At 52.5% G+C, this 22975-nt stretch overlaps 1 protein-coding gene across 5 annotated transcripts in view; it reads right to left on the minus strand.

Moving 5' to 3' along the window:
• The window catches only part of AOPEP (aminopeptidase O (putative)), a 356743-nt gene that overhangs the window by 140550 nt on the left and 193218 nt on the right, over positions 1–22975 (minus strand). For all 5 annotated transcript variants that reach the window (XM_080670042.1, XM_080670039.1, XM_080670043.1 and 2 more), the window contains exons 5-6: positions 14677–14866; positions 10053–10159 (exon numbers count right to left, since the gene is read on the minus strand). In XM_080670042.1, the coding sequence (XP_080526168.1) occupies positions 10053–10159; positions 14677–14866 (297 nt within the window). The remainder of the gene's footprint in view (positions 1–10052; positions 10160–14676; positions 14867–22975) is intronic.

Below are 22975 nucleotides of genomic sequence, written 5' to 3' on the forward strand. Positions count from 1 at the left end.
TAGTGGTGGGGATGGGATTTGATACCTTTCTAAACTGTTAAAATTTTCCTGTGAAATATTTTTATTGAAAAAAATGATGGCTAACTAAGCAGTAATTGTAAACTGATTTATATCTTACGTTTTTCTATATGAAAAAACCCTGCTAAATGTGACTGCAAAATTGTAACACCATGTACAGTAAAAGTATGTAATTAGGGGCCTCCCGAGGAGAAGCCTATCCATCCCCTAAAAATACCTGCATGATGAGTAACCAGGGAATGGCCTAGAAGAATGAACAGGGAGGGTTATTTGAGTTCAACTGTTCAGGACGTATCTGTGGTCTCTGCTGGCTAAAGAAGTGGGAGCGCGGGTGTCCCTCAGCAGGAAACAGGAACCGGTGGCCAGCGCCGGGGGTGGAGCTGGCCTTTGGGGCAGGAAAGGGTGGGGTCTGCTTCTGGCTAGCTGAGAGCCCCAAGGTTTTTCAGAAAATGCTGGCACAGGCTAGCACCTCCTGTCACGAAAGGACAGAAACGTCCACACAGCGGTTCAAACAGAAAAACCACTGGAGGAGGTGGAGGGGACCCCAGCTTGGCATGCAGGGCGGAGGGCAGGGATTCCCAGATGGACATGGATGCTTTAGAAGCTGCACAGGCCATGGCGGGAGCTCAGGGAAGAGCTCTTTCTTCTCAGGTGGTGGTCAGAGTCTGCCCAGAAGCGAGGGACGCTGTGGAGGGTAGCGCCTGAGGGGACAGGGTGGCCTCACGCAGAGATTAGACCAGAAGTGAGGAGTGGAGGAGGATCTTACGTGTTGTAGAAACATTGCTAATATAACTCTTACTGCAAGCTATCAGTTTGAGCATCTTTGTTTAACATTCAAGATTTTGGTGGGTTTGTTTTTGCTTTTAATCCCATTCTTTTCATTTGTAAACTAGAGGCCCGGTGCATGGATTCGTGCACCAGTGGGGTCCCTCGGCCTGGCCTGTGGAGATCAGGCCGAAATGGGCTCTCTGACATTCCCCAAGGGGTCCTGGATTGCGAGAGGGCACAGGCTAGGCTGAGGGACCCCACTGGTGCCAAGGGACCCCACCGGTGCATAACCGGGGCCGGGGAGGGACTGCGGAAGGGCTTCAGGGCATGTGCCGGCCCATCTCACCCAGTTCCGATCAGGGCCGATTGGGCCGGCTGGCCCGCTGGAGAGGGACTGCAGGAGGTTGGCCAGCCAGGGAGGGTCTGCGGGAGGGCTCCAGGGCATGTCCGGGAGGTCTTGCCCAGTCCTGATCGGCCGGACCCCAGCAGCAAGCTAACCTACCAGTCAGAGTGCCTACCCCCCTGGTGGTCAGTGCACATCATGGCGACTGGTTGAACAGTTGGACACTTAGCATATTGGGCTTTTATTATATAGGACAAGCATTCTTATACTTACAAAAAATGTCCTTTTTTAAAAAATATTTTTTAATTGATTTCTGAGAGTAAGGGAGAGGGAGAGAGAAATAGAAACATCAATGATGAGAGAGAATCATGGATCATCTGACTCCTTCACGCCCCCTACTGGGGATGTGCCCAAACCGGGAACTGAACCATGACCTCTTCATTCATAGGTTGATACTCAACCACTGAACCACACCAGCCGGACCAAAAAATGTCCTTTTCATTTCTTAGTAAAATTAGCTTTTTGAACACTCTAGCCAGTCATGTTTGTCAGGAGGAGAGATGGGTGCTTCCAGGCTCTGGTTGGTAAAGGGACGGGCATAGGGGGCCTCTGCAGGGCCAGGGGAGGGTGGCAGCAGTAAAAGACATGGCTGGCCCGGCTCAGAGTCTGGGGAGAGGGGGGCAAGGCCGGTGAGGAAACCAGACAGCTGGGAGGGAGAGGGCTGGCTCTGAGGCTGCATCCCTGGGTGCTCTGCCGCTTCTTGGGCAACCTTCACCAGGAGCCAGAGGGCCTAGATGATAGCATCTAACACATCCTCAGTGTTCACTATTGGCCGAACAAGAGAAGATTGACAGCACGCAGCCATTTTAGATGCACCAAGATGGCAAATCCCTGACCCAACCTCATCCACATTCTGAGTGATCTGTACATATTCCTCCCAGGCATCCCTCACCCTCACCCACCGAGGAGCGGAAGCTCAGTGTGCCTGGGAAACTCTTGCAAGGCCACGCAGCTTGTGGTGGAGTCAGAACTGACTCCAGCTCAGCAGCTGAGCTCCCGGGCTGGCCTGCTAAACTCACACCCTCTCTGGGCTGGCACTGAAGACTGGAGGGCTCTGGGAGAGGTCAGGCCTACGTCCTCAGGGGAGGTTTCTCTAACACGAGGCAGATCAACCAGGCCTTGCTCAAGAAGCGCTGGGTTCCTGTGCTGTGAAATCTCTCAAAGCCACAGGCCCAGCCAGTTCCCTGGGGTTGCTCCTTGCCTCCAGCCAGGGCCACCCCATCACCTCCCGAAAGCCCCTGCGAGTTCTGAGTAGCCCAAATAGAGGCTCGTCAGCACCTGAGACCAGCCAAGAGGTCTCAGGCTCTTCTAAACTCAGGCAGGCCTGGTACCCAAAACAGCCTCCTAATTCCATCTGCCTCTAGATTCAGTTTCTCTGACTTTGTGTCATGCCAAGTCTGGGTCATCTTCCCAGAACTCCATTTTTATTATGTCATTCTTGGAACTGAGAAAAGCTCCCGCTGCCTGGATGGCCACGGGCCAAGTCTTGAGTCTGGCCTCCACGGAACTCCACTGCGCAGCCTGGCCTTCCTGTCCCGCTCCGTCTCACAGGTTCTCCATGGCCGTCCTCTCCAGGAAACACGTTCTCATTTACTGCCATTTCCACCATCGATTCACCACATACGCCTGCCGGGCTTGGCTCTGGGTTCCCTGCCCTCCGCCTCTGCCCCAATCTCAGTGCTCTCCCTCCTCACCACCCCAGCTCAAGCCTCACAGCTTCCCAGTGGCCCTTTCTAACAAGCCTACCAGCATTAAACTCTCGATTCTCAGAACTCTCAGGATGCGGCCTAGGATCGGTCTATGTCTTGAGATCAATATTCCAACTCTTCAAATAATACACAAAGCACCTCAGGGGCAGAGATCGCGCTGTACACAACATTCACTTCTGCCACACGTGTCGCGTGCTCCTCAGGGCCAAGCACTGTGGTCCACAGTGGGAGAAAGACATAGTCCCTGGCTTCGAAAAGCTGGGTCAGAGGCGAGATGCGTTAGCTCAGACGTAAAAGTGCTGTTTTTGTAGATTACAGGTGGTTGAATGTTGGCATTTAGTATTGTTTCATTCTAAAGATAATTATCCAATCATGTAGCAAGATCAGGATGGAGAAACAAGCAGAGCCCTCGGGCACGGAGGAGGGTCTGCCGCCTCTCCCGCCAGGGCAGGGCCTGGCACTTTTGGAAGGCAGGGGTCTGTGGGCTGAGTCGTGATAATTTGGAGTTGTACAACAGGGAGGAACATTCTAAAAACAACATGAGAAAAGGCAAGGAGGTAAGAAGAACAGGCAGACAGCAGGTGTTATGGACTGAATTATATTTCTCCAAAGTTTTTATGTCGCAGTCCTAAGCCCAACACCCCAAATGTTGCTGCATTTGCAGAGAGGGCCTATAAAGAGGTAGCTAAGTTAAAACAAAGCCAGTAGTTTGGGCCGTAATCCAATCTGGTTGGTGTCCTTATATAAGAGGAGATTAGTACGGAGCGGGAGACAGCAGGGATGCTCACACAGAGAACAAGACCGCTAGAGGACACAGTGAGCAGGCAGCCATCTGCAAGCCAAGGGGCGAGGCTTCAGAAGAAACCAAACCTGCTGACACCTTGACCTTGGACCGCTGACCTCTAGAGCAGTGGTTCTCAACCTGTGGGTCACGACCCACAGGTTGGGAATCGCTAGCAGGGTCGCCTAAGACCATCGGAAAACACAGATATTTACATTACGATTCATAACAGTAGCAAAATTACAGTTATGAAGTAGCAACGAAAATAATTTTATGCTTGGGGGTCACCACAACATGAGGAACTGTATGAAAGGGTCGCGGCATTAGAAAGGTTGAGAACCACTGCTCTAGAGCTATAGGACAACACATTTCTGTTGTTTAAGCCACATACCAGTCTGTGGTATTTTGTTTGTCAGCCCTGGCAACCTCATACAATAGGGTTCTATGAACTCTTTGGGATGGCTGGAGCGGGAAGCAAAGAATGGCAAGAGAAGAAACTCAAACAAACAAACAAAGAGAACCCCAAAAAACAGGTAGGAGGGATGGTCAAGGTAGGACCTTGACTACTATATTAAGAAACGTGGCTTTTCCTGGAGACAAGGGGAAACTTTTGGAGGGTTTTAAGCAAGGAGGTGGCAGAATCATAAGCTGTTTTAGGTGGAGCTGCCAGTGGAAGTTCGGAAGGTGGATTTGATGGGCAAGATTAAAGGTAGGAAACAATGCGGAGGCTGCTGGATTGCAGCATGCGAGCCATTGGGTTCGTGTTAGGGGTGGGGACTTGAGAAATCATATGAGGTGAGCTCACAGTGATGGCATAAGCCCTCCCTGGGGGTAGGAGGGGAGGGGAGGGGAGGGAAGGGATGGCTGGATGACCCCCAGGTTTCTACTATGAGTCCAACACTAGAGGAGGTGAGCAGATGGGGTGGGAAGAGGGGGTTACTAGTGTGAGATGTTTGTGATGATGCCAAATGGGCAGGTAAACATTGCATCTGATCTTTAAGAGGGAGCTGGGCTGGGCTGGCGATTTGGGAACCTCTAGCACAGACAGGCGGTGTGGCCAGCAGTGCCCCTGCCCCACTTGCATCCTGGGGACTTGTGTATTATCCGTGTGCACATGAGCTCTTGGCATGTTCTCCATGACTGTCAGCTGCGGCCCTTGGGTTGCCCGAAGCTGCTTTGCCTGTGAACACTAGAGCCAGCAGTGCCTGGGAATGTGCCTCTCTCCAGGCACGCCGACCGCAGGGGCAGGGGTCACACACTCCGGGCCCCTTGCCCCGAAGGGGACAACAAAACGCTGTGCCACCATGCCTCCAGAGCAATCCCAGTGACCTCACTCACTGTCCTGACACCTAGCGGCCTCCTTCCCCCTCACTCCCACTCCCCCTTCTGTGTTCCCCTCCTGGGAATACTTCCTAATAATCTCTTTCATGAGTCTTGTCTGAGGGTCTACCTGGGAACCCCACCTAACTCAGGGATGTGAATGAGACCACCCCAGCAGGATACACAGCCAAGTGGAGACCTCTGGGGATACCAACTCTGGACAGGCAGGCGGACAGGCTGGCAGCCAAGGAGATGGAGAAAGGGCGGCAGGGGGGATAAGGAGAACCAGGGAGGGGCTGCATGAAAACCAGATGGCAGAAATTCCTGGAAAGCAAGAGCCATCAACGGCACCAAACAAAGCAGAGGGGTCCAACAAAACAGGAATTACAATGAGTTACAGATCGGGTGCTCACAGGGCACAGTGACCTCAGGAAATGTTCCCTAGGCTCATGGCCCCAGTCCTTGGTCTACAGTGCTGCATCCTCACCCAAGTACACAGATCCTCCCATCCTTTCCCTCCTCTTCCTCCTCATGGACAGTGGGTTTTAAATATATACATATACTTAAATTCCAGTTTCGCCTCTAGAATTAGAGCTGTATCTGTAACTGAGAGCAGGTTAGACTTGGGCATCTGGGAGGTCAAGGGAGGTGTGGGTGCTGATGCATTTATAGAATCAAAGGGCCAGAAGGCTGATGGCTCAGTTTTCCCTGTGGGGCAGGAGGCAAAGGGGGGAGGGAGAGTGGGGCCAGTGGCTACGGAGGGAAGGCTGTGGGGAGCCCTGAGGCCCCAGGCTGGAGGAACATGGAGGGGCCTGAGCCTGAGCTGGGGGTGGGCATGTGACAGCCACAGGGGACCGTGAAGGGCGGAGCTCCTCCCTGAGGCAGGCCTGAGGGCCGAGATGGACAGGTTTCCACGCCTGGGTGGGACAAGACTGCCGTGTTCTTGAAGGATTAGAAGTAAAAATTTTGAGAAAAACTTTAGAGGTGAAAACTTCATGCATATTAGAGAAGGTTCACACATGGACTTTTTTAAAATCCTCACCTGAGGATATGTTTTTACTTATTTAGAGACAGAGGAAGGGAGAGGGATAGACATGCTCCAACCCACTGGCCACTGGTAGGGCTCCCAGTTTCCAGCGTCACGGAACAGAATGCTCAGGCTTGTGCGGGCCACAGAGCTCAGGGCGCACACTTCATTTTGGCCATAACAGAGTGATACACTCAGGGTTCCCTGTTATTGTGGGGCGTCTTGGTGGGCAGGGGTGAGGCACTCATGTGGGAGGGCAGATGTCTCCTTTCCCTGGATCCTCAGGGTCGGTGGTGGCAGCAGCTGGAGGAGCTGCATCAGACTTGGGGCTGGTCATCGATTGCCTCCTCAACGTGATATATTTTAATGTTTTTCTCAGCACAAGCTTGACTTTAACAATGAATCCAGAAAAAAGGGGGCATGGTAATAAATCACAATAAAAACCAACAGAGATTTCTTCTGACCCCGCCACTATAACTCTTCCACCCACCAGCCCATGAGAGCTTGACTGACAGCACTAAGAGAGGCGGCATCCAGCTGGGCCCTGGGGCCAGGCGGCCAGGCAGCAGAGCCTTTAGAAGCCCCGATCTCCCCGATCTTCCCTGGCCGAAATCAGGATGCCTCCCTGGCTGAGGGTGGGGTGACGACAGGAGGTAGTGAAGAGGTGGCAGCCAGGCAGGGGAGAGCAGGACAGGAGGAGATCAGGCTGCGCCTGGTAGGCAGCCCCGCCAGGGCTGAAGGAGCAAGAGGGAGAGTCTGCAGAGAGTCGCTGGGGTCTCGCCTACGGGAAAGGCATCTTTAATAATTAACAAATGAGAAAAGGCACAGAGTCAGCAATGTGACCCCTGGCATTTTGAAAGTCTGAGCAAATCGCCATGCCTCCACAGCCTGCAGTCACATTGCAGGCGCCCCAGCAAAGGAAGGCTGAGCAGGCTGGGAGCACCCGAAACTCCTGCAACCGAAGGAAACTCACAGCCACACCGACCTAAGACACATCTGACAAGACCCACAATTCACCACTGGGTACACGGATGCCACAAATGGATAACCGTTCCTATAGATTACTGAAATTAGCAGGTCAGAGCCAAACAGAATTTCAGTTTTTCTCTTCTCACTTTGCTAACACTCCAGTATCTAACCAACACAACGTTGCTTTCTCCCCCCATCGCCACCCCCTGCCCATAGCTATGCTCTCATGTGTAAAAAGACAAAGGTGCTTGGTCCAAGGCTACTTTTTTTTTATCCCAACCTTCATGTCTTCCCTCAGTTCAAGATACACAGACTATTTTATTTCCACACAAGGAAAGTGCCATCGAGTTCCTTGAAGGCAGGGAGATGGCCTGGGAAGGAGGACAGCTGCACTGGCTTTGCTCCTCATTCAGTCTTTCTGAGCCCGAGCCATCCCGGCGAGAGCCAGAGAGGAGCGGCCAGGGAGGCGGAAGGAAACCAGGAGCCTGTGACATGGCGCCAGGAGGAGAACCTGTTGTTAGGGGGAGGTGGGCAGGGTGGAAGCTGCTGCGGAGGTGGGGAGAAGTTCCTATAGCACCTGGCAGCGGGGAGGAGCGCATTAAGGCACAAGCCAAGGCTTTTACCTTGTGTTCGGCCATCATTTCAAGACCATGCAGTATCGTCAAAGAAAAAACAAGACGGCATCTTTGATCACTGTGTTGCTTAGGAGACTTCTTCACCAAGCTCTCATTTGTGTAGCAAAACTAAACAAAGTCTGAGAACCAATGTTTATAACTCTGGTTCCTCCGTTGCCTTCATAACCTCTAGGTCCTCCATGTCCATGGAAGGGCGGACTCTTAGCCTACATTCAGGCTAATGTAATTTCTGAATGTGAAGACAAAGAAAAATAAATGCCACAGTAAGCCTTCTAGTACATGGATACCAACAGTGTATTCTTCCTCCTGGCTCCATACACGAAGGCAACGCTCGTGGCTACCAGAGCTGGGCTGACCACAGCTCCATGGAGCTGAGGTTCTCCTCACCTGTGCTGACCTCCCAGGGCGCAGGCTGATGGTTCACAAGCTGGAAACACACGCCATCAACTGACGTTAATCACGATGCCCCCCCAGGACTTGGTCACACAGAACTGAGGCATCAGAGGGACTGAGGCACTTGGAGAATGAAGAAACCGAGTGGAGAGGTGGCAGGGTTGGCACAGTTACCCAGGTGCACGGCCTCCCCAAACAAGCCTCTCTGACCTTCACCAGCTTCCCCTCTGAGCACAACTTCCCTACCAAGTGCACACGCTGTCTCCACTTCCTGGCCACCCACTCACTCTTCTACCAACTCCAATCTGGCCCCACTCTCCCCCACCCATGAATAAATGCATGCGTGTCAAGACCACAGCATTGTTGTGTGGTCCCACCCAAAGGTCACGTCTCTCCCTCCCTTTCACACGCCCTCAGCAGCATCCCACACCCACTCCCACCTTCTTCACTCTTTCCTGGCTTCTGGTGTATGAGTTTTCTCTACACTAATCCCCTCCTCCCCCCTCCCTCACCTTCCTCCCAACCTCTTCTCTCACTTTCCTCTCTCCCTACTGATTTCAAGGTGCTCAGATTTTAAAGTCTTTGTGGGCCAAAGGTTCAAATCTCTCCAATGAGCTCCTGACTTGTGGACCCCACCGAGTTCTCAATATTGAAGAGCTACTTGGGCATCAACCTGAATGCATGTGAAACTGGAATCTTTATTTTTCCCTCCAAAGCCTGCCCCTCTCAGAGTCCATGCCTGCTATCCCTCATTATCTACCAGCCACTCAGTCCCAAGCCTGGACATCATGCTAGGCGGGCACTCTCGTCCTCTCCTGCACAGTCCATCGACCCAGACCTGCCAGAATGTGTGCAAACAGGCTTGCTCCCTGCACCCCACACGCCACCAGCGGGGCGCTCCTGTGCAGACAGCAGCCTTCCACCTGTGCCTCCCCTCTGTGAGCTGCCTGTACCCACCGCACAGCAGCCAGAGCAGCATGTAAACCCACAGGACAGGGGCGCTTCCCTGCTCAAGCCCCTAGGGACGCGCGGGTGGGCTGGGCTCTCCTGACAATGCATGAGTCAGAGCTGAGGGCAGCCCTGAGCTGTGAGCATGGTGTTCGCAGCCACCCAGGCTGCCCTGCTGCAGGAAAGCGCCAGCCTGCAGGGTCGGGCTGGCTCCACAGTTCCCTCACACTTGGGCTCCATGGGTAGTCACTGCGGAATCCGGTGTTTACTTAAAATCAGAGAACACACAGGCTTGGGGGCTGCCATCTGAAGTGGGGCGATTCCTAGATGGCTGCCTTCCCACCTGTCTGACTGAGGATTCCAAACGCTTGGCGTTCGCCCAGAGTGGGCAGGATAAGAGCTTATGTTGCCATAGCAACCGCAGTGCTCCTGGGGCCTAGGCTGGAGGTTTCAGATAAATAACTATTCAGAGAAGTGAAGAAAACCAGCAAAGCAGAGAGGGACAAAAATGGCAAAAAGGCAAGAAGTAATTCTACAAGCCTGCAAGGCAGTCTACAAAGGAAACGCTGGAGCGGGAGAAGGCCTCCTGCTGGGACGGATCCCAAACAAAAGCCCCCACGGACATAGACATCTGCTACCACTAAACACTTAGGAACCAGTAATTTCCTAAAGGGTTTCCCCCTGGGCTTTAAAGGGTTACTGCCTGCCAGGCTACCAAACCCAACCTTCTCCAAGTCCCCAGCCACCACGTGAAGTGACTATTAGAACTTCAAAGGAAGAATTTGGTCCCAGAAATGGCCTTATGCTAGTTTTTTCCTGAATAGAGACACCTGGAAAATGTCAGAAGGCAAGTCCAAATCCACACCCTGCAAGACTTAAAGCATGACAACCACATCCCAGGGGGGTCACATCCCTGGGAGGATGAGTAACCTGGTCTGACTTAACTAAAAAGGAAACACAGCAGATTTGATACACGGCCTAAATGTGCGTGGAAGGGAAGGAGGCCGGGGAGTGGGGAGGAGGCGCGGGGGAGGAGGAGGCTTGGGAACAGGGGTGGGGGGAGGGATCCGCCCGGCTTTACCTCAGCACCTGCAGCTGCTCTGGGGAGTTCCTCGACTCGTCCTGGAGGCGCCGCCAGCGCAGGCTTGCCCGCAGCTCCTGCTGTTCCTGGGCCTCGTGGGGGGCCAGCTGCTTAAGCCAGACACACAAACACATGTGTACAAAACACCGTCACTGTTGTCCTTGTGCAAGGTCAGAGCCGCCTGGGAAGCAGCGGCTTTATTTCAGGGAGGATGTCAAAGAAGGCCTCCTGCTGCCCTTGCACCCCATCGGAAATGTCAGGAGGCCCAGGGCCTCTTAGGTGCTGGAAGGAAGAACCAGCTGTTCACCATCTTGCTGCCTGTTTAGGAGGCAGCCCTGGCCCAGGAACCCACCCCGCCCTGGAGAGAGCAGTCTTCCCTCGGGGCCATTTCCACTCGGATTCCATCCAGCCCTTTTCTGCTTTGTGTCTCTGCACAGGGTGGGGAAGGTCCCAACATTTGCCTCTTTCCCCAGCCCCCATTTTTGTAAAGGGCTGTTTACTGTGGAGCCTGCTAATGCAACCCAGATGGTTCTGTTTGCATATAACCACAGTGCAGGCCTGGACGCACTGTGTGGGGGGAGGCCTGCACCTGCGCTGCTGTCCCATCAGCCTCTGTCCCTCCTGTACCTCCTTAAGGGAGGGCAGCAAAACCTCCACCGGGGAGGGACTAGGTCAGTACCTAGACGCATTTCCAGAAATATAAGGTCTCTAATGGTTCACTCAACAGACATTTATAGAGTTACTGCTAGGCCCTGGGGTATTACAGACACAACCCCTACCCCATGGAGTCCGGCAGGTGCAGGGGGTAAAGGGGGGTGGAATAAGAACACCCCCTGAAGGAAGAAGCCAAATGCCTCCTGGCCAACCAGGAGGGTCGGAGGCTTTCCTCAGAGGGTGGCTGGACTTGAGCTGGTCTCCAGGGAAAGCAGGAGTCAGACCCCGAGGAGGAATGTCAGGAAGAGGGAAGGCTCATGGGGCGGGAAAGAGCCTGATGTGTTTAGGGAATGGCAGGGATGTGGTCAGGCGAGGAGCAGGCTGCATGGGAGAGGGACAGAGGTGCCAAGCAGTCAGCAGAGGCCAGATGATCTCGCAGGGGTCCTCAAACTATGGCCCGCGGGCCACATGCGGCCCGCCAAGGACATTTATCTGGCCCACCGGGTGCCGCTGCCTATCCTGCTTAGCAGCCGACTCGTCCCGGGCCCGCAGTGCACATAGGAATTTGTTCATAGTTTTTTTTTTAAGACTATAGTCCGGCCCTCCAACTGTCTGAGGGACAGTGAACTGGCCCCCTGTTTAAAAAGTTTGAGGACCCCTGATACAGCAAGCATGTCAAACTCACGGCCCACGGGCCACATGAGGCCCACAACAAATATTTTTGCGGTCCGGCCAATATAACGGTATGTAAGAAACGTTTTAATAAAATTTCATAGCTTAATTGTTACAATATCCTGTTATATATAATTATTAATAATGAACTACAACATTTGCTAATGACTGATTACTATCATCATGTTGCATTCATTTCCCTTACTCGCCTTACGCACAGGTGCACCATTTCTCTCCACTAATACCAGCAGCGAATATTTTAGCAGCCGATTGCCACATTAGTCTTGGACTGACTTGTTTGGTGTGCGCAACAGGAAATATTTTGCTTTTGGAGAACAAGAAAAATAGGCTTATTTGCGTTACGCTTATTAATTTGTGCAGTTATTCAGTGTCTGGTAAGTTAATATTCAAGAAAAAAATATTAATTTTTATTAAAATGTTCTATTATTTTATGTTAACGATTACTCGTTTATTTCAGCCCTTTGTATTCAGCATGTCTCTATCGAAATAAATCTACGTTTCTATGAAAATTGAAGCTTTTGTTTTCTTGCGACCCACATAAACTTATACCTTGTTTATTTGGCCCGTGTTAGCCTTTGAGTTTGACATGCTTGACCTACAGACTTTGTATGTCCTATTGTTATGGACTAAGTTATATTCCCTCCCCCAAAATTCATAAGTGGAAGTTCTAACCCAAATGTGACTATATTGGAAATGGGGCTGTTAAAGAGGTAGTTAAGGATAATAAGGCCGTGAAGGCGGGGCCCTCGTTCAATAGGACTGGCATCCTTCTAAGAAGGGAAGATACACCATTGCGGCTCTCTCCACAGCAGCACCGACCAGCACCGGCACCGTGAGAAGGTGGCCGTCACCAGCCAGGGCAGAGAGGTCAGGCCTGTCAGCATCTTGATCTTGGATGTCCAGCCTCTAAAACTGTAAGAAAACAGTGGTCCGCTCCAGCCTCCCAGTCTGTGATATTGTGTCCTGGCTGCAGGCTGCTTAAGACCTCTGTGAAAAAGTTAGACTTTATCCAGGTTGATGACAGATGTGCAGTTCAATCTTGCATCCAACTCAACCCACTTGTCCCTGCAGAATGCCACTTGGAGCAGAAGGTGGACTTCTGCCTCCTTGCCCAGGGATTTCGCACCCCCCACTCTGCCACGCTTGCCACTGCGACCTCACTCCCTCCTCACTGGGGGACCCTACTGCTGCCCGGGGAGTCCAGGAGGTGGCCCACCCTGCCCTGCCCTCAGCACCCTCTCCCGCCAGGAAGGTCTGCTGCGGGCACTTGTCAGGGACCAGCACCAGCTGTCTCACCTGCCCTTCACGGAAGGGGTCAGAGTGATGGGCGTGCTCTGGAAATATCTCCAAACTCCGTGATGATGCCAGAATGGCCACTCTGCCTTGGGGGTCGTGGTTTCCCAGACAGAGTTACTGCATCACCGGAAGGGGATGAGTGGGGCTGCCCTCACGCCACGCCAGGGGCAGAGGAGGGACAGAGACGCCTCGGCAATTCCTTTCCTGTTGAGCTGACAACAGCAGTCACCCCCTGTGACAGGACTGCCGGGATCTTCTCACCTGGCCTGCCCACCTTTGGGCTGGCACAGTGTTTGGTGTTTACCTCTTTTTGTAAATATTTTCTTCTTCCTTCCCGTGAGCTTTTATTCTCTCCTCAACTAGACTCGGACCTCTTCCAGAGCAGGGCTGTGTCTTACTCTTGGGTTCTCCCTACCGATCAGCACCGAGCGGACAGGGAAGGTGTGCAGCTGTGAGCTGCAGCCAGGCCAGGCTTGTGCCTGTGCTGGTGGAGAGGCATTCAGGGCAGTAAGGAGTTCCCGCAGGGGAAGGGCGGCGGAGGAGTGCTCTCTGGGGATGCAGGAGACAGAAGGACAGAGAAATCCTCATCTGATGCCTGAAATATATCCGCAATTACCAAGAGTAGCACAACTCTGACTGCTGCAGCATGGAGGCACCCCAGGGAAGGGATGGTGGTAGAGGCACATTTATACGAAACCTATTTAACCTTGGCCGAATGCCTATTTTGTGTCAGGCACTGTGCTGGGCTCATTTACACATTATCCTATTCAGCCTGCAGGGTAGGCACTCTCATACCCATTCTACAAATGGGGAAACTACGGCTCAGGGAGGCTGGCAAGCAGCAGAGCTGGGATTCCAAGCCTGGTCAGACTCGGAATGCAGCCACTTTCCATTGCTCTGCCACGTTGACCTCTCTTCCTGGGACTCTGGCAGGGGTCACAGACGTGCACACAGCTAGTGCCACGGGTGGAAGGGCGAGCAAGACATAGCCCTATTCCGAAAGAGGTCGCAGTCTGGCTGTGAGGAAGGAAGGAGGAAGAACGTGGGGAAAGAGAAGTAAGTTAGTGCGAACCCTGCGGGCTCGCAGTTCCTAGCAGAGCAGAGCCGTCAGGCCGGGCTACCCCGAGAACGTGACCCTGAGCCAGGCGGTGAGAAACAGATGGGATTTCAACACGCAGAAGGAATTTGAACAAAAGCATACAGGTACGTACAATCGTGGGAACTTGGAAAAGGTGAAATCTTCCTGTAAGGGGTGGAAATGGAAAGGAAAAAGGGACCAAATATTAGACACTAGAAAGAAAGCAGGAAGTAGGTTAGCTGCCATACCCTACTTAGACCTGACGGCCAATTCTTTAAAGCAGAGGTGGTAATGGGAATGTGCTGACCACTGGGTATGTCAGTTTACATATTTTTTAAGTTAAAAAATTTCACAGAAAAATCCAAATTTGTAACTTTCTTTAAAAAAACGAGGCACCTAGGCTATCTTGAGCCCTCCCTGCAACATGACAGCGGTGAGGGCTGAGGACCAGCTGCTCACTCGCCACAGTCCTCACCATTCCCTGATCTTCAACGCCAACTGCTTCATTCCTTACTGGCTGGCAGGCATCTGAGGTTATGACGTCTGATTTAACTTTTAATCTCACTATTTAACAAAGCACAGTCACTGTCACCACAACCACACCACGGGGGAGCTGGAGTAGCCAGCGCCTGGCCTCTCCTGCAGGCCTCTGCTCACATGTCCCCACTCTCCTCACTCCCTTTCCTTCGCAGCGCTCCCTCCCTGATGTGGTGCAGGTGTGATGCTGTCTCTCTCTCCTCTGGCTCTGTCCCTCAGGCACAGGGCCTTCCCCTCCATGATGCAGCCCCCTCCCAGGCGCCACCTGCGCAACAAGCACTCAGTACGTATCTGTTGAATGAAGGAATGACTGTGAATAGAACTTGGTTGCAGGGAGTGAAATGGTTAGGGTCACTTTAAACCTACCTGCTGTGCTTTGGCCCAGAATACATCTTCCAAGTGAGTGGCAAACCCTTCGCTCAGCCACTCCTCCGTCCAGTCGCGGGCCCCGATGGCCAGGCCAAACCAGGCGTGAGCAATTTCATGGCAGAGCCGGGTCCCACAGAGGTGGCTCCCTCCCGTCAGGGTGCTCTGAGAGAGGAAGACAATGTGTGGGCTGTGGATGATAGGGAGAAAACAGAGTCTTGTTAGAGCCTGTCCTGGCGGCTGCCGGGTGGGCCCTCAGCCCAAGCCTGCTGTTATCATGTGCATGCTCGTTCATGACCCAAGGGCCGCGCTCTGATGCTCTTAGAAACACACCAAGTGGCAGTTTGCACTCCTGGCTGCGGTTCAGGTTGCGGTGGGGCTGAGCAGCTGTCTCCGTCACTGAACGCCATTGCCTCCGTCACTGAACGCCATTGCCTGTAATAAGTAACCTGCACCCAGGTTTACACGGAAGACACTACAAGGTGACGGAAGCGTTTACTCGGAAATGTGGACGAAAAAGAAGAGCAGGTGTGAGAATGCGAAGCCTGTCCCATCAAGAGGTGATCAAAGAAGGCCCTTCAGCCGGACCCCAGCGGCTTCCAAGCAGACTGGGGAGTCGTGCAGGGCAGGGGAGTCATTTCAGATGGGCTGTTACCGAGTTAACAAACTAGCAGGTGCCATGGAGGGTGACTTTGCCAGGACACGCAGGTAAAAGTTGAGTCTCTGTAAGGCAAAGACTGTAAATGGTATCATCTCCTATCGTAGATGTTTACTTATTCACATGGCATAAAAAATTACGCAGAAAGAGAGAGAAAGAGAGGAGGGAGTTAATCCACCCAGGTGTGCAAACGGCCCCAGGGCTGGCACCAGCCAGGGAGATTTATCTAATCTCCTTTTCCATACTTTGTTTTGAAACCCAAAATACCATGATTAGAGCTGCACAGAAGAAATGGGAGGGAGGGAGGCTGGAGAGAGGAGGCCAACAGGCATGGCGGTGCTCCCACCTCCGGCATTCCTCGTTATCCCGAGCTTGTTTACAGCCTGTTAATGAAGAATCTGCGCTTGAACAAACCTCTCCTCCATCAACTGAACAAAAACAGTTGTGAAACCTCCCAAATTAAGCAACTGTCCACACTGGGTTCTTCCTTCAAAAGCCACGTGTGAGCCATCATGCGGGCTCCGCACAAGCCAGGACCGCTCAGCCCGTCCTCCACCCCCGCGGCCGCCAGGAGAGAACGCCCACCTGCATTTCTCTTGCACAACATCACCCATCGGAGCCGGGTGCCAAAGCAGACAGCTTTCATGTGAAATAATAACAGGGCAGACACGCAGATGAAAAAGCGTCTGCCAGGCTCTAGCCAGAATCCACCAGGAGCTCCAGATAATAAAAGTGCAGCGGGGACATCTAGGACATGGGGGCACCCATAGTGCTTCAGAGCACTGATTCAGAAAAAATAAGGAAAAAGGAAGGGGGGGAGGAAGAAAGGAAAGGAAGGAGGTAGGGAGAGAGGGAGGGAAGGAGAGAGGAAGGGAGGGGAGGAGGGAGGAAGGGAGGGAGGGAGGAAGGAAGGGAAGAAGGAAGGAAGGAAGAAGGGAGGAAAGAAGGAAGGAAGGGAAGGAGGGAGGGAGGAAGAAGGAAGGAAGGGAAGGAGGGGGGCGGGAGAGAGGAAGGAAGGGAAGAAGGGAGGGAGGAAGCAAGGAAGGGAAGGAGGGATGAAGGAAAGGAGGAAGGAAGGAAAGGAAGGAAGGGAAGGAGGGAGGGAGGGAGAGAGGAAGGAAGGAAAGGAGGGAGGGAGGAAGAAGGGAAGGAGAGAACTGAGGACAGGAGCTGAAAGTGCCCGCTGCACCCTGGCCTGTCAGTGGGTGAGCCCGGCTCCGGCATGTGCAGCGCCGCAGAGAAAGCCACAGCCATGCCCCAAGTAAATAACATTCCAGACATAATGCTGGCAGCCCTCGCCATCTGGGCTAAAACAAAACACAAGTAAGATCAGGCCTCACACAGGCTCACAGACAAGCCTGCATCCAAAGGGCCTGCCGGTAGACCCTGATGGTGCGGGTTACAGAGACGCTGGACTGACCTGTGGGCTCCCGCAGGAAGGTTACCCAAGCTGAGGACTGTTCTGAAGAAAAAGCCTGCCCTGTCCTCCGTGACCACTCACTGCTTCGTCCCAGTGGGGAAGCCTCTCCAAGGCCCATTTATGCAAATATCAAGGTGGCCGGCCTGAAGGCCTGCGCAGACGCAGCTGTGTGGGTTTCTCCCTGCAGCAGTCTGCCCACCAGACCTCCTTCCCACCTGCCCGCAGCCTGGAGGCACAGCCCTGGCTGGGGCGTGGCTGGGTGGGCTCAGGACAGGCGCTGGCATAGCTGGAACCCCAGCTAAATTCCCACGTGCCGCCCGTCTTTCGTCCTTCCTTCCCGGCGGGTCAACGCATTGCCCACTGTCCTCTGAGAAGGACCGCAGCTGAGACGGCCCCTGGACAGGAAGGAAGGCACTCCACTGGGCATGAATGACCCTCCCACTGTCAGTGGGAAAGCACGAGAAAAGCCACTTCCCAAAAACCAGACCTCCAAGCCTCCTGCAGTGGAGTTTGCCCTCAGGTTGGGCTTTCCTTGTGGGGGTTCTGGGGTTTTGGTTTCTTATGAAGGAAATGGCTTCTTGCTTAAAACTAAATTAAAATATGGAGCGAGGTTTTGATAACCTTTCTCAAGGGTAGTTAACAAAATCCTATATAATAAAAGGCTAATATTCAAATTGACCAAAGGCGGAACGACCAGTCGCTGTGATGTGCACTGACCACCAGGGGGCAGACGCTCAATGCAGGAGCTGCCCCCTGGTGGTCAGTGCACTCCCACAGGGGGAGCGCCACTCAGCCAGAAGCTGGGCTCACGACTGGGCTGCCTCCACAGCAGGCGGACATCCCCCAAGGGGTCCCAGACTGCAAGAGGGCACAGGCCGAGTTGAGGGACCCCTCCCCCCGCAGTGTACGAATGTCGTACACCAAGCCTCTAGTTCTGACATAAAAGGACCAATAGAATATTCTTTGAAGGAGAATTTCCTCCTCTCCTTTTAACCCTAAATATCAGAACTTCTCAGGTTAAGTAGAATTTTTAAATTGCTTTTTTTCAACAGTGAGTAAAGAAAAGTATAATGCTCATAAGTTCACCTTATGGAGTGATACTAAGTATTCCTTTACCCAGAGAGAACCTACTTCATGCCTACCTTCCGAGGAGAAGGAATGGCTTAGAATTTTCTGTGCCTACCTTAGCCTTGATTTATAAGTCCACCCCTGGCTCCTCACACACCCCAGTTCTCAGCATCTATTCATGGCCCTAATCAGCCACAGCTCATCCGTCTTCAGGCTGACAGGGCCCGGCTGAAAACGGTTGCCTTTTTTTCTTTTTTTTTTCCCCTGAAAGGGCCTGTGTCAACTGCCTCTAAAAATGCCAAATTGTCGTTTCATCATCATTACAGAGGATGGAAGGTAATCACTAGAATGACTCTTTTTTTATCATCACAGAATTTATCATTTTCCCCAAATAAGAGACGGTCAGGAAAGTATTTTCAATTCTCAAGAAGTGCCAGCCCTCTCGCTGTGTTCTCCATCACAAGTTCTCTGTGGCTACAAGTGGTGGGGAGGCCCAGCAGGCAGAGCGGCTGCAGGCGGCACGTGTTCTCCTTCTGTCCTGGGGACCACCGGCAGGGATGCCTCCCCACAGGGCCACGCGGTATTGCACGTCTGCAGCCCTGCCCCTCGAGATTAAAAATATCATTTTCGGTTTCTTAAGACTGTTCTTAAAAGCTGCCTCCCCACCCAGATTGGAAGGCTGTGTCGGTTCATTGAAAAGATGCTTCATCACCAAGGCGCTGCTGCAGCCTTTTGGGAGGGATTAAGTCTGGAGCGGAAATGCAGAATTTCATCAGACCCTAAGCAGGGGCTGGCTGTGATTTAGTTCTGCTGTGTGTCCAGGGAGATGTGACCAGCGTGGGCCATCCTGCTGCTCAGCACTCACAGGCTGTGGTGGGACCACAAGGACAGGACAAGAAGAGCCCTAGGCCACTCCTCCCATTATACTGCAGCCCGTACCCCTCCCCTCAGGGGAGCAGAGTCACTTTTCTACAGTCCCTGCGAGATGCGGCCAGGACACAGACTTAGATTCATCAAGCTTGAACTTCTGATGGGTTCACAGTTTTTCTCCATTTCAATGACACATGAAGCCCATTTCCCACTATAGAAAGGAAGGAAAACCAAAAAACGTGGAAACTGAGGCTCTCTTCCCTCCAGAGTCAAACTGAAGAGTTCTAAGGGTCTCATAACCACCTGAAAGCAACTTCTGCAGGCACGACTCGATTCCATGCTAATTTACTCTGGACGCCTGAAGAGCAGACTCCCAGCAGCCGGAGGCAATCTGAAAGGGGGGACAAATGTCCTTCCCCTCCCTTCGGTTCAGAACAGGCGTTCTCTTTTCTTCATAGAGTGTGCAGGAAATCTGCCAGCCCTTAACTAGATATCGGTCCGCCCCTGCATCTCCGCAGCGAAGCCCCTTCCCCTCCCTCTCCTGGGGAGTCTAATGTGGGCATGTGTCCCTTGTCCCAAGACAGAGGCCTGGCATGGGTGACCTGGCAGGGCCCCTGTGCCCTCTGCTCTCTGACTGCTCTGTAGGACTAATCAGCTTCGTGTGCCCATCCAGCATCTGTGGTGGCCACATAGTTGGTCTTTAAACTGCAGCCTTAGGAGATGAAGGAATGTTCCTTTGTGGAAACCAGTTACAAAAACGTGAGGAAAACTTACTACATCTGATCAACACGGGGATTTAGATTTGAGAGAACACAATAACATTCGTTAGTGTAAGTTTTTCTTTGAAAATCTGAATAGCAAGTAGCGCATTATCTACTCACTAGAGGCTTGGTGCATGAAATTTCTGCACCCTCTCCAGTCTAGGACTGCTGGCTCCCAACTGCTTGCCTTCCTGATTGCCCCTAACCGCTTCTGCCTGCCAGCCTGATCATTCCCTAACCACTCCCCTGCCAGCCTGATTGATGCCAAACTGCTCCCCTGCCAGCCTGTTTGCCCCTAACTGCCTTCCCCTGCAGGCCTGGTCACCCCTAACTGCCCTCCCCTGCAGGCTTGATCGCCCACAACTGCCCTCCCTTGCAGGCCTGGTCCCTCCCAACTGCCCTCCCCTGCTGGCCATCTTGTGGCCATCTTGTGTCCACACGGGGGCAGGATCTTTGACCACATGGGGGCAGCCATCTTGTGTGTTGGAGTGATGGTTAATCTGCATATTACTCTTTTATTAGATAGAATAGAGGCCTGGTGCATGGGTGGGGGCCAGTTGGTTTGCCCTGAAGGGTGTCCCAGATCAGGGTGGGGGTTCCCTTGGGGTGTGGGGCGGCCTGGGCGAGGGGCCTGTGGTGGTTTGCAGGCCGGCCTCGCCCCCCGGCGACCCAAGCAGAGGCCCTGGGATCTGGGATTTATTTATCTTCTACAATTGAAACTTTGTAGCCTGGAGTGGAGCCAAGCCTTCTGTTCGCTCCGTGGCAGCAGCCATTTTTGTTGGGATTTATGTATCTTCTATAATTGAAACTTTGTAGCCTTAAGTAGAGGCCAAAGCAGGCCAGGGCTGCAGAAGCTTGGCTTCTTCCATCGCCACAGGCAACCCTAGCCTCCTGCTCTCTCCAGCTCCGTGGCTGCCACCATTTCTGTTGGGATTTATTTATTTTCTATAATTGAAACTTTGTAGCATTGAGTGGAAGCCTGGGCCGGCAAGGGCAGGTGGAAAGCTTGGCTTCCTCCATTGCTAGGGAAACCCAAGCCTCCCTCCTGCTCTCTGTGGCTGCAGCCATCTTGGTTGGGTTTATTTGCATATTCCCTCCTGATTGGCTGGTGGGCATGGCTGGTGGGTGCAGTGGAGTGATGGTTAATTTGCATATTACTCTTTTTTTAGATAGGATTTGTCTGAGTGAACTTTGGGTTAGAATGCCAGTGTGACTACAGCAGAGAGTGGCTGTGGAAGCCCCGGCTCCACTCACAGGCTCCAACCAATCCTATCCTCCCCTAAAGACTCACACTGTCTGAGAGACTGTGCTCAGCACTGTATTTTACCCCACCATCTCATTTAATCCACCCATGACCTCAGGAGATAGATTTTATCATCTCCACTTTATAGATGATAAGAAGTGAGGCACAGCAAGGTTAGTAACCAGCTCAGGATCACACAGCTGGCAACTAAGGGAGCCAGTACTTTAACTCACGCAATCTTGACCCTGAAGCTTTATTTGGACCCACTCTGCAGGGCTCACTGGGTTTAGACCTGTGGCTGAAGGGCTCCACCCCTCTATGCCAACTGCTGCCCCATGGTGGGGGGGGGCATTGCTCCCCAGGAGCTCGGTCTTCAGAGTCCCCTCCCCGCCGCAAGGGAAGCCACCAGCCATGGCCTGGGACCTCTGCTTCTTAAAGCCACATCACAGCCAGAGCTGGCTGGAGGTTACCAGGCCTTTGATCAGCAAAGCTTTGGCCTCTTCCAGGTGAGAAGGCAGGTGGGGTGAGGGTCTGGAAAACCAAGCTCACCTTTGGCAGCACAGTGGGCACTTGACTTCTGCACCACCAGGCAATTCGTCCACAGCCCTCAGCCCTGCGTGCCACATGAAGGCAGCGCTAGCACTGAATGATTAGGTGTTGGCTGCACCTCACTGGTGGTGGGTTGGTTATGCTCATCTAAAAGCTAAATAAAGCTGCAAGTGGATGTCTCAGGTTTTACAGCTAAAGAATCAGAGAAAACAAAACAAAACAGTATCTGATTGGATTTTCAACTTGATAGGGACTCCTTTCCCTCTAAGGGGCCTATTCAGCCCAAGCAGTCTGGATTCTCATAGTATAGAACCAAGAAACAATGTTTTGTTCTGTTTTGAAGTTACTGAACACTCTGGGGGTTTGGACCCCAGGGACACACCGTATCCATACTCTGTGAGCACAATTGGTTGTAGCTGCGCATGTCCCCCAAGTCACCACTGACTCTCCCATGACTGAGAGCTGTGCGCTTCCTGCAGGATCTGGAGGACTCCTGGTGAGTGGTTACCCTTTAAAACCTGCTGGCGCCCCCCGCTCCCCTCCGCACCCGAAGCACCTGGATGACAAAATGTGATGCTCTCCATTCCCTCAGCCCCACTGCCATCCGCCCAGCCAGGGTGATGATGTCTACTCCCATAACAAGAGCTAATGAAATCAGCCTCCTCTGTGATACAGGGAAAATCTTTATTGAATAAAATAATGCATTTTGCTCCACTCCCAGAACAGCAATAAAGTGGCACGACGGAGAACCACAACAGCTCAACCCGCTGGTTGCTGCTGTGTGTCCAGGTCTGTCAGGTGTGGCCATGTGGAACGTTGCTTCATGAAGGGGCACACTGGGCAGTTGGCACTGCCCTCAGTAAGATGGGGTGGTTAGAAGTCTCCTTTGAAACACAGTGCATGTACTCTCTAGATCCACAAATTGTTTCCCCATGTTCCCTGTCTAGAGAAAATAAAATTTCCAAAAAAGTACTCAGAAATTTAACTGGGGAGGGGGCATTGGTTGCTTCCACAGCTGAGAGCACCCACCCATGTGGAGTGTGGCGCTCTGGGAGTCTTTACACACCAACTAAATCTGAATTTCAATCAGACAACAAATACTTTTTCAGTGTCTGTCCCCTGTGAAACACAGAGTTAATGAAGCTGCTATAATAATCATAACCTGCATGCCTTTTTCCATACGGACAACTATAAAGCCACCTTTGCCCGTTGCTATATTTGCTAAACCTGTGGCAATTCTACCTGGGGGAAAGGAGTGGGGGCTTGTTAAACAGACTGCTGGGCCGCCACCTCCAGACACTCTGACTGGTAGGCCTGAGTGGTACCTGAGAATCCGCCTTTCGATGCAGGTCCCAGGTAAGGCTGATGTTGCTGGTCCAGAGAGCCACTGATCTACACTGTGGTGGCTGCATAGCATTAACTTAAAAAACAAAAATCCATTGCCAAAGTTTACAAGTGGGAAGATTTTACCTAGAAATCCAGATTTTCAAATTATATTGAAAATCTGAAAATCTGGCCATACTAGGCCCACAATCCCATGTAGAACTTAGCTGAATAGCTCTGGCCCTTTTAGATGGGCTCCGCTCTCTACCACTCCCTCCTGTCTCCCCGCCACTGGCAGAGTCCACATGTCATTTATAACCACGTGTGTGCTCGCTCCCCCTTTCCTATAGTAGGATTCAGAGAAAAGTGAAATCCCGCCTCCATCACAAGTAGACAGAGAAAACCAA

The sequence above is a fragment of the Plecotus auritus genome (assembly GCF_963455305.1).
Source record: "Plecotus auritus genome assembly, chromosome: 5".
In the NCBI taxonomy this organism is placed as follows: domain Eukaryota; kingdom Metazoa; phylum Chordata; class Mammalia; order Chiroptera; family Vespertilionidae; genus Plecotus; species Plecotus auritus.